The sequence below is a fragment of the Mustelus asterias genome, chromosome 3 (genome assembly GCF_964213995.1).
Source record: "Mustelus asterias chromosome 3, sMusAst1.hap1.1, whole genome shotgun sequence".
NCBI classification, from domain to species: domain Eukaryota; kingdom Metazoa; phylum Chordata; class Chondrichthyes; order Carcharhiniformes; family Triakidae; genus Mustelus; species Mustelus asterias.
The window spans coordinates 157,675,088-157,687,324 of record NC_135803.1 but is presented as its reverse complement, the minus strand read 5'-3'; the positions used below and the strand labels follow the sequence as shown (position 1 = coordinate 157,687,324).

Here is a 12,237-nt window from a genome sequence, read left to right as displayed (position 1 = left end):
AATGAATTTAAAATTTCACTGTCATAAAATAAGTGCCACTACAAAGTACACTTGAGAGAAAAGATTCTAATATTTGTGATGCGATATTTTATGTTTAAGAGGACTGTTTTAAACTTTTTTTCTACAGGTAGTCAGTATGTCTGGAGGGAATTCAGCTCAGCTGTTGGGAAAGCAGGATAATTACACATTTTAGCCATGCAGTGTTTATTTAGGGGAGAGCTAATCATTTATAAATAAATGATCCCTGAGGTTTTCTGATTAAAGAAAGGGAAGGCGGTTTTAGGTGTGCAGGGTCAGGTGATAATGTAGCTAATGGGAGGAGCTAGGTCTGTGGCAAGGATTTTTGAGCTGGTTTAGTTTCAGTTTAGAGTTCAGTTTCTGGCTGGGTTGTTTTAAAGTCTTCAAGCTGCTCTGAAAATGTAAACCTATCTGAATGTTTCAAGGCTGTTAACACAATTTATAGCAAGTATGCCTGGGTTTGCGAGCTATATTTAAATAACATTTGAGTCTAAGAGGAATGTTGCTCATTTGAAACTGAAATAGTGATGTTAGAAATTAGAGTTGTTTCCTTTCATTTTTAAAATATTGTTCAACTGTTAAAAGTTAAGCTGCTTCATTTTGTCAGCATTATATTTAAACTGTGTTATGAACAAAACTTATTTTGGTAAAAGATCCCTAATTTGTCAATTCTGGAGTGAAGCATCTTACCCTCACATTAATACCAAAATAGAAAATTGTTGTGTTCTCATCTGGCTTCGTAATATACCCACGGGTTCAGATCCAGGACCCTAACAAAAATTCCAGGATTAAAAGTATAACATCTTCTTTGTTTTGGGCTTATTAAACTCAAAGACAGTGTGTGTTCAGATGTTGCATCCAGTTAGTTTAAATAGGTGGTGCCTTGGGGGAAAATGGCTCTTTCAGTGGCTAAAGGCTTTCTGGGTGTGGAAGAGGTCATTTAGCGTGGTTTACAAAGGTGCTTAAGAGAAAGCTTTTGGAGTTGGTGAACAAACTGCAGTTGACTGAAGGGATGGGGAAGGCAAGGATAATTTCAATGATAGCTCAGCATTCAAATACTCCATGTGTAGTGGTGGGATTCAAACCCAGAGCATTACCATCAGCCTCTGGATTACTAGTCCAGCAACAGTTCCACAATGCCACCACCTCTTGTTGCAGTAGAGTCTATCAGACAGATTGGTCTCATAAAAAATGCAACATGCTTCAGTTATTCTGAGAGAAGGAAAAGCGGTTTTTGAATGTCAGCTGATCGCTGATTTGGGAGCCTTATGCGCCTGGCACATTTAGCCCAGCATGATTCACGTGGGGGCATCTTTTGAGTTTTAATGTCATTGAATCCCATCCCAGTAGTGCTGCCAGCACCAGCGGGAAGCACTGCTGGTGGCAGCACTTCGAACTCATTCAGGAGAATCACAGCCTATGTGTGGGTGAATTCAGTGAGAAACACCCCAAGCTCCAAACAAAATTATAAGCATGAGTGAATTGAGATCTGGATTACGCTGACTCACCCGGCGGGAATCGCATTGCTTTTCCCACAACTGCTCACTCAGATCGATTCTTTTAATACTGCATTTGTTCAAGTCTCTGAGCCTTCCTAGAAATCTCAAAACCTTTGCCAGCCTTTGAAAGCTTTTGAAATCCATTGCCAGCTTTTGAAGGCTTTTGAAATCCATTGCAAACCTTTGAAAACCCTTTTCTCATTGAATTTCATGGTCCAAAACCTTTAACTAGCTTTTGATTGGCAGCTTAATGGTTTTTACACAGCGTGCTCGGGGTTTGTTTATTTATTTTTCCTTTCCTGGTTGAATGCACCGAGGTACCCGACATTGTTCCTAATCGCAATGATTATAAACAGCCCAGTTCTGCTTGACAGCTGCAGGCAACTTCAAAGCAACTAAGTGCTGTTACTTCCTCTGTTTTAACCGCAGTGTATCCAGGTCTCTGGATTACTAGTCCAGTGACAATAACAATAGGCCACTGCCTCCCCCTGCGCGCAGTGACACCATACTAAAAAGGCAAAGTGGAATAAGAAAGTCCTACCCAGTCTAACCATTATAAAATAGCAGTGACAATGATCAAGAACATTCTGTTCTGTTTAAGCAATGCATCCTATCTTGTTCTAACAGCTGTTATTTGCCTGAATGTAGTTACTGTTTCAAACTGTAATAGCATCTTTCTTCAGTTTCCATAGGAATACCACATTACCCGACCCTTCCTCAAAGTGCATCATGCATGAGATTCCCTACACCAACAATGCCAATCTCCCGCAGCCCATCAAGGTTTACACAAGGCTTACGTCTGCCCTCCTCTTCCCATTCTGGTGGCATTGGTGTACTTTCGCTCACTCACTTTTTTTTCCTGGGGAGCTCAACGCGTCCATAAACACAGTCAACAAATTACTTTGGCCGTATCATCATTGGTATCATAATTTTATGAGCACAGTTGCAACTAATTCTACACACACGGTCCCACAAACAGCAGGGAGATAGATGAGCAGCTCATTTGTTTTCGTGATCTTGGTTGAGAGAAATATTGTCCATGGCACTGGGTGATTGCCCATCTTTGTCAACCAATGGCATTACTTCTTCAACATTCACTTGAATAGGTTGACAGGGCTTCATTTAACATTTCATCCACAGGACAGCACCCAGACCGTGCTGCACTCCTTCACTATTCTACTGAAGTGTCAGTCTTAGTTCTGTCCTCAAATCCCTGGAGTGAAGCTTGAATCCCGATTTTTCTGAGCAGCAGATTCCACTGAGGCGATGGAATCATGCGATAGAACAATTAATATTCCACGCAGCAACTGAGCAATTTTAACATCTCTCCTGGAGGACTTGTTTTCAGATGTGCATCCAATGTGCCCAATATCTGTCTCGATTTATCCTGATCACTTTTGCATTTCACACAACCATTACAGAAAAAAACTCAGAGGGTGGAGTTCTCCAGCCCTTCCCACCAGCAGGATCTTCTGGTCCCACCATAGTTGCACCCCCCCTGAGGTTCCCCGACAGCGGCACAGGTGAGCAATGTAAATAACCAGCAATTTTGCCAACAGCCAAAGGCGAGCCACCTCTCCCATGGGAAACCCCACCGTGGGGCGGATGTGCCAGTAAAATTCCACCTTATGCCTCATTCACAAAACCCAGGATTCATTATGGCTTATTAACCATTTTCTCAACCTGTCCTGCCATCTTCAACAATTCCTGCACATGGACCACTAGGTGCTCTGCTTCTGCATTCACTTTAGAATTGCTTCCTTTATTTCATATTGCCTTTCCTCCTTCCTGCCAAAATGTATCACTTCACATTTCTCAGCATTAAAGTTCATCTTCTACATGTCCATCCATTCCACTATTCCGTCTGTGCCTTTCCAATTATATGACTGTCCAAGTGTTGTATGATCTGCAGATTTTGAAATGTGGCCCCTCATACACAAATCTAGGTCAGTAATATACAGTCGATCAAGAAAAGCGGTGGTGCCAACATTGAACACTGGGAAAATGTTTCTCCATTCCGAAAAACAATTATTCATCACTACAACAAAGAAGTAAAATATTGTCGGTGTTGAGAATCACTGCCCAGTGTCCCCTTTATTCCATGGGCTTCAACTTCCTCGAGCGAGCAGCCTATCATGTGGCAGTTTATCTTTTGAAAGTTCATGTCCACATTACCCTCATCAACGCTCTTCGTTACTGCATCGAGAAACGGAATAAATTATTTCAACATAATTCTCCCTGAACAAGTAAAAACAGAAAGAGCTGGAGAAACTCAGCAGGTTTGGCAGCAACAGTGGAGAGAGAAACAGAGTTAACATTTCGAGTCCGATAGCACTCTTCTTCAGCACTGAAAAGCAGTATGAATTTGATGGGTTTTATGTTGTTGGAAAAGTAGGGGGGGGGGGGGGGGGGAGGGAGGGTCAGGTGGAGCAAAGGGTAAGTTCAGGCAAAGGTTAGAGGATGGAGGAGATTAAATATCAAAAACTGGGTAGAAATTGGAAGCAAAGCTGATTAATGTTTCCATCTCCAGATGACAGCAGGAAGTGGCACCAACGTAGTTATTGATGCAGCAAAAAGAATACTGGAAAAAGAGTCGACCCGCCTGTTGCTAGTTTGTACCTTGTTCTCATGTTTTTGCTTTCAGACAGAGTTGACCTTTATTCTGCTGTTAATACCTACTCTGGACCAAACTTTATTTCTCCAACACCTTCCGTTTTTATTTCAGATTGCCAACATCTGCAGTATTCTGCTCTTACTTCCCTCAACAAATCTGTGTTGACCTTGTAGTAAGAGTTTTAACAATACCAGGTTAAAGTCCAACAGGTTTATTTGGTAGCAAATGCCATTGACTTGTAGGCCAGAGCAGGTAAGGACAGTGGATTTTCTTCCCTAAAGGACATCAGTGAACTTGATGGATTTTTACAAAAATCCAGTAGTTTCTTGTTGGCCATTCCAGATGTTTGATTTTTAAAAATTCCCGATGAATTTAATTAATTGAATTTAAACTCCCCAGCTGCCATGGTGGGACGTGGACTCACATCTCTGGTGTATCAGTCCAGATCTGTAGACTACTAAACCAGAAACATAACCCCCCCATTATGCTACTGTTGCCGATGCTACCAGTCTCAACTCACCTATTTTATTGTTCTTGAAATGTAAGCTACAATGCGATAGAAGACAGATGAATCATTGAGGAAACAGGGAGGACATTAGCATTTATTCAGTGCCACAGAAGTGTATTTAACATACCTGTGGAAAAAAAGCAGAGTACTGTCATGAAAATAAGACTGTAAGAACAATCATTTACATTATCCACGCTAAAGTTCAGGATAGCACTTTATTCAGCTGTTATTCTTTTAAAGAATGAAGCCTTGGCTAATTGCTTAAAACATTATTGGCTTACAATTAAAACTCCTGCAACCTGCACTGGAATTAGCCTTCAATCATGTCCCCACAGTAATTTTACTCAGAGTGCTGTGAGGGAAGTGCTAGGAATTCAGTCCATTACCTGAGGGCAATGTTGTCCAACAGAAATTATTGCCTTGCCTAAGGGTGGTTTTAGCAATGCTATTCTAGCCACATGCATGAATTTACGTAGCAAACCCTTCATATTCAATCTAGGCAAATGTAATTCATGTGTATATTTGAACTTAGAAAACATCTCCCACCGTTCTATAACCAAGAAATTAAAGCTGCCACAACAATTGAAAAACACTTGTACACACTGCTTTTTGTCTTGCGATTTTACCAACAAACGTACAAAGGGTTCAAATTTACATGCACATGCCATGAAAATAATGTCTAAATCACATACCCACTGACAGTTCTATTTACCAATCAGAAATATGATTTCCACATTTGGATTCTCAATCGCATGTGGCTCGTGCTAATAAAATGGACAACATTGCCTGCAGGTGTTGGGGAGCATTTATGCAGTGACTTCAATCAGGTCAAATGGGCGAGATGGAATCCACATAGTAGATTGTACATAATCTGTTAAAGGAGGGGGACAGATCTGTGACAATCATTTTTTTGTTCAATGCATTCTTACATTCTTAACCTAAAGGTTTGGGATTATCAAAAGTTTCAATGGCGTATAGAATTTTTATAGAGCAAAGGTTTGTTAAAAGAAAAGCATCCTGTAGCACATCCTTTCATGACCATTAGACATCCCAAAGCACTTTTACCACTAATGCCGTACATTTTTGAAATCTGATTACTTTATTGTCGTATACAGTGATACAACAGCCAATCTGCACACAGCAATGTGGCAATGACTCGGTAATTAGTTTATATGATGTTGATTGAGGGACAAATATTGGTCAAGACAGTGGGGATAATTCTTCCGCTCTTCAAACTAATGGCCATATCAGATCTTTTACATCCAGCTTGAGAAGGCAGGCAGAACCTAGGTTAACATCTCACCCAAAAGACAGCACCTCCAACAGCACCAACATTCCTTAGGTAGTACTTTACTGGAATGTCAGCATTGACTTTTTTGGTCAAGTCCTGGAATTGGATTTGAATCCACATCCTTCTAACTCAGAGGTAAGAGCGCTACTAACTTAGCCACAGCTGGTATCATTGTTCAGGCGGCTCTGAGATCTCTCCAAATGAAGGAGTGGTGCCATTTCCACAGAGATCATTCAAATTAACAACTCTTCCACCAACTCAATGTAGTTTAAAGAGGCTGGATACGCAGGCTGGCTAACAAAAGTCCACTCAGAGAAAAAACTCTAATGTATTTGTGACAATGTTACGTGCATTCTGCACAACTTGTTAAAATTCAAAGTCAAGCTAAAGGCTTCAAAAGTTAAAAGTGTCAGAAATTGAGGTCAAAACAAAATTCGAACTTGCTTGCAGCTCAGAGCAAGGATAAATTGGTGAAAAGGAGAAAACTCTGCCATGTGACTAACAATTGCTGTTTAACATTTGAACATCAGTTTGTTGTAAAGTTGTTGTGGATAGGTTGGAGGGATGTCAGAAGCTGCAGCGTGACATAGATAGGATGCAAGACTGGGCGGAGAAGTGGCAGATGGACTTCAACCCGGATAAATGTGTAGTGGTCCATTTTGGCAGGTCAAATGGGATGAAGGAGTATAATATCAGGGGTAAGACTCTTAGCAGTGTAGAGGATCAGAAGGACCTTGGGGTGCGGGTCCATAGGACTCTGAAATCGGCCTCGCAGGTAGAGGAGGTGGTTAAGAAGGCATATGGTGTGCTGGCCTTCATCAATTGAGGGGTTGAGTTTAGGAGTCGGGAGATAATGATGCAGCTTTACAAGACCCTCGTCAGACCTCACTTGGAATACTGTGCTCAGTTCTGGTCGCCTCATTACAGGAGGGATGTGGAAATGATTGAAAGGGTGCAGAGAAGATTTACAAGGATGTTGCCTGGATTGGTTGGCATGCCTTATGAGGATAGGCTGAGGGAGCTCGGACTTTTCTCCTTGGAGAGACGAAGGATGGGAGGTGACCTGATAGAGGTGTATAAGATATTGAGAGGTATAGATTGGGTGAATTCTCGGAGGCTTTTTCCCAGGGCTGAAATGGCTGCTACGAGAGGACACAGGTTTAAGGTGCTGGGGAGTAGGTACAGAGGAAATGTATGGGGTAAGTTTTTCACACAGAGGTGGTGGGTGAGTGGAATCGGCTGCCGTCAGTGGTGGTGGAGGCAAACTCGATAGGGTCTTTTAAGAGACTTCTGGATGAGTACATGGGACTTAATAGGATTGAGGGTTATAGGTAAGCCTATATATAAGCCTAGGTAGGTAGGGACATGACCGGCGCAACTTATGGGCCAAAGGGCCTGTTTGTGCTGTATTTTTTCTATGTTCTAGAATCTAGATCATAACAGTGTTATAACAGTACTCTGGTATTGTGGATTTTTGGTTCTTGGGAGATGCTGTGCTTCAAGTGAAATGGTTAGATTTCAAGGAAAGAATCTGACGCCCTAAATCATCAGCTACTGTGAGAACCGTGGATACCTTCAGAAAACATCTTCAACAGCACGAGAAAAATCCATGTTGCACCCATAGTAACCAACCAAAGGAAACTGGGTGTAATGCTGCACAGTCATAATTTCACACGGAATGAAAACATTGCAGTTAAAGGAAAATTATCCAATTACAAGAGGACTTGGGGCATTTGAGAACTTCCAAATGGCTGCCTTAAATTAACAAATTTGTACAATTTGCTGCTGCAAAATGTAGTTATCATTAAAATTAGTTCCAGTGATTTCCATCTGAAAGTTCATAGATTCTTTTCAAGGGATGAATTGCCAAGAAAAGTATTTTCTCCTTAACTTTATTCAAGGCAAGATTGCAAATCCTTCCCCTGTACATAATCTCCAGCAACTTTGAAAATTTCACCATCATAGTGGAAGGTATGAGGCAGATAATAAACAGTTTTCTTTGACTTTGACCTTTAATTCAAAAAAACACCCAAACGTTAAGTGAGGATCTGTGATGATGAGGCCTGTTTACAAATGGTGTCAATGAAGTGAGTAAATCGCTGTGGATCATCATTTAATTTGGCTGTAGATCCTTTGCTTGTTTTCTTGAGTCGGAGGTGACACGCAGGCCGGAATTCTCCGGTCTCGTACTTCCCGCTACCGCTGCCAGGCTCAGCCAAATCTCCGTTCACAGCAGCGGGACCGGATAATCCCAACCGTGGGCGAGGTCGGAGAATTCCAACGCCAAAATACAAAAACGTGAATTTACCTGAGTTTTTTACCCCTTCAGTATTACGGTGGCAGAAAGGACGTTTGATGAGGACTCGTCTACTGAGGTAGTATGGGCTGAGGTTAGAAACAGGAAAGGAGAGGTCACCCTGTTGGGAGTTTTCTATAGGCCTCCAAAACGTTCCCAAGATGTAGAGGAAAGCATTGCAAAGATGATTCTGGATAGGAGCGAAAGTAACAGGGTAGTTGTTATGGGAGACTTTAACTTTACAAATATTGACTGGAAAAGCTACAGTTCAAGTACTTTAGATGGGTGAGTTTTTGTCCAATGTGTGCAGGAGGGTTTCCTGACACAGTATGTGGATAGATCAACAAGAGGCGAGGCCACATTGGATTTGGTACTGGGTAATGAACCAGGCCAGTTGTTAGATTTGGAGGTAGGTGAGCACTTTGGTGATAGTGACCACAATTCAGTTATGTTTACTTTAACGATGGACACGGATAGGTATATACCGAAGGGCAAGAGTTATAGCTGGGGGAAGGAAATGATGATGCGATTAGGCGAGATTTAGGATGCATAGGTTGGGGAAGGAAACTGCAGGGGATGGGCACAATTGAAATGTGGAGCTTGTTCAAGGAACAGCTACTGCGTGTCCTTGATAAGTATGTACTTGTCAGGCAGGGTGGAAGTGGTCGAGCGAGGGAACTGTGGTTTACTAAAGAAGTTGAATCTCTTGTGAAGAGGAAGAAGGAGACTTATGGAAAGATGAGACGTGAAGGCTCTGTTAGGGCGCTTGAGAGTTACAAGTTAGCCAGGAAGGACCTAAAGAGAGAGTTAAGAGGAGCCAGGAGGGGACATGAGAAGTCTTTGGCAGGTAGGATTAAGGAAAATACTAAAGCTTTCTATAGGTATGTCAGGAATAAAAGAATAACTAGGGTAAGATTAGGGCCAGTCAAGGACAGTAGTGGGAAGTTGTGCGTGGAGTCTGAAGAGATAGGAGAGGCGCTAAATGAATATTTTTTGTCAGTATTCACGCAGGAAAAAGACAATGTTTTCGAGGAGAATACTGAGATACAGGTTATAGGACTAGACGGGATTGAGGTTCATAAGGAGGAGGTGTTAGCAATTCTGGAAAATGTGAAAATAGACTTATAAATCCCATGGGCTGGATGGGATTTATCCTAGGATTCTCTGGGAGGCTAGGGAGGAGATTGCAGAACCTTTGGCTTTGATCTTTATGTCGTCATTGTCTACAGGAATAGTGCCAGAAGACTGGAGGATAGCAAATGTTGTCCCCTTGTTCAAGCAGGGGAGTAGAGACAACCCTGGTAATTATAGACCAGTGAGCCTTACTTCTGTTGTGGGCAAAGTTTTGGAAAGGATTATAAGAGATAGGATTTATAATCATCTCGAAAGGGATAATTTGATTAGGGATAGTCAACACGTTTTTGTGAATGGTAGGTCGTGCCTCACAAACCTTATTGAGTTCTTTGAGAAGGTGACCAAAGAGGTGGATAAGGGTAAGTTGATGTGGTGTATATGGATTTCAGTAAAGCGTTTGATAAGGTTCCTCATGGTAAGCTATTGCAGAAGATACGGAGGCATAGGATTGAGGGTGATTTAGCGGTTTGGATCAGAAATTGGCTAGCTGTAGGAAGACAGAGGCTGGTGGTTGATGGGAAATGTTCATCCTGGAGTTTAGTTACTAGTGGTGTACTGCAAGGATCTGTTTTGGGACCACTGCTGTTTGTCATTTTTATAAATGACCTGGATGAGGGTGTAGAAGGATGGGTTAGTAAATTTGCGGATGACACTAAAGTCGGTGGAGATGTGGACAGTGCGGAAGGTTGTTGCAGGTTACAGAGGGACATAGATAAGCTGCAGAGCTGGGCTGAGAGGTGGCAAATGGAGTTCAATGCGGAAAAGTGTGAGGTTATTCACTTTGGAAGGAGTAACAGGATTACAGAGTACTGGGCTAATGGTAACATATTTGGTAGTGTGGATGAACAGAGAGATCTCGGTGTCCATGTGCATAGATCCCTGAAAGTTGGCACCCAGGTTGATAGGGTTGTTAAGGTGTATGGAGTGTTAGCTTTTATTGGTAGAGGGATTGAGTTTCAGACCCAGGAGGTCATGTTGCAGCTGTACAAAACTCTGGTGCGGCCGCACTTGGAGTATTGCGTACAGTTCTGGTTGCCGCATTATAGGAAGGATGTGGAAGCATTGGAAAGGGTGCAGAGGAGATTTACTAGAATGTTGCCTGGTATGGTGGGAAGGTCTTATGAGGAAAGGCTGAGGAACTTGAGGTTGTTTTCGTTAGAGCGAAGAAGGTTAAGAAGTGACTTAATAGAGGCATACAAGATGATCAGAGGATTAGATAGGGTGGACGGTGAGAGCCTTTTTCCTCGGATGGTGATGGCTAGCACGAGGGGACATAGCTTTAAATTGAGGGGTGATAGATATAGGACAGATGTTAGAGGTAGGTTCTTCACTCAGAGAGTAGTAAGGGCGTGGAATGCCCTGCCTGCAGCAGTAGTGGACTCGCCAACATTAAGGGCATTTAAATGGTCATTGGATAAACATATGAATGATATTGGAATAGTGTAGGTTAGATGGGCTTTAGATTGGTTTCACTGGTCGGCGCAACATCAAGGGCCGAAGGGCCTGTACTGCGCTGTAATGTTCTATGTTCTACATGCTCCTTTATTTTTTATGGAACCTAAAACCTGATAACAGTCAAAGTTTTTAAATTGAAATTAAATCTTCCATTAATAATCTTTTCACAAGTTGCATGAAACACCCCAGTAATATCCACGTTTTAACCTCAAGGGACTTGATGGCATCCAAACGTCATTTCTTCAGCATTCAATGAAGCAGGGTCATCCCTTCTCTGATTTCCTCACTACATTTTTACCAGTGGGCTTCTGTACGTAAGAGATTCATCAGGAAACTGAGAGGGGGAGATGTTGGGAATGGCTGATGGGCATGAAGGAGGTGTATCATGAATAAGAAAATGCAGAATGTGATAAAGCACCTAACAGCTGGATATTGTTATGGATGTTTTAAAGGCTTAATTACACGAGTGCTTATTTATCTGTAGGGGTATTTTATTTTTGGCAATTGTTCATTTATTGGCAGGTGTTGTAGATTTGGATCTGTTGGTTAATGGCTTGCAAAATTTCTTTCATCTTCTCTTCCAGACCATCCAGCTGACGGGCTTTTTCCTCCAGAACCTGTTCATTTGCTTCATATTGATCCTCAAGATCTGTTGGGTAGGAGAAAATTCATCCAGTTAGTTATGGAAATAAATACATCCTGCATTTGTATAACACCTTTAATGTGGTATAACATCCCAAGAAACTTCATAGGAGGTTCATTTATATTCATATTATCCAGAGGAGAGCTCAGGGCCAAGTTGCTTAAGGCCCCTCCCCCACCAAAGATGCTGCAAAGAAAATCAGGAGGCCAGAATTGGAAGAATGCAAAAATCTGGGAAGGTTGGAGAGCTTGCACAGGTTACAGTAATAGAGGGAGCAAGGCCCTGGATGGGCAAGGATGAGAATGTTTTAAAAATCGAGGTGTTGTCAGACCAGGAGCCAAAGTAGATCAGCAAGCACAGGGTGTGATGCTGTAAACTGCATCTAAAAACAATTAAAGCAAGAAGATGCTGAAAAGGAAATGCTGGAGAGAGAAACACTTGGTGCCTAACCTGCTGAGTATTTCCTGGTTTTAGTTCAGATTTCCAGCTTCTGGTATTTAATTGGTGTTTGTGTCAAAAATAGTTGTATGTCAAAGCCTGAACGGAGGATGATAGATTTCACACTGTTAAGGATGGTTAAGAGGAAGCTTGATAAGCACATTAGGGAGAAAGGAATAGAAGTTTATGCTGATGTGGTTGAGATGAAATACGAGTAGGAGGAGGCTTGTGTGGAGCATGGTCATCAGTAAATACAGCTGCAGTGAATGGCCTGTTTCTGTGGGAGCTTGCTGTGTGAGTTGACAAATTTCCTCCATTATAACAGTGTCTACTCTTCAAAA

General features: G+C 42.0%; 1 protein-coding gene across 3 annotated transcripts in view; it reads right to left on the bottom strand.

Moving 5' to 3' along the window:
- Positions 1 to 4,714: 4,714 nt before the first annotated feature.
- LOC144491758 (laminin subunit beta-2-like) overlaps positions 4,715 to 12,237 on the bottom strand; it is a 138,843-nt gene continuing 131,320 nt past the window's right edge. For all 3 annotated transcript variants that reach the window (XM_078210013.1, XM_078210015.1, XM_078210014.1), the window contains one exon: positions 4,715 to 11,464. In XM_078210013.1, the coding sequence (XP_078066139.1) occupies positions 11,328 to 11,464 (137 nt within the window). In that variant the 3' untranslated portion in view covers positions 4,715 to 11,327. The remainder of the gene's footprint in view (positions 11,465 to 12,237) is intronic.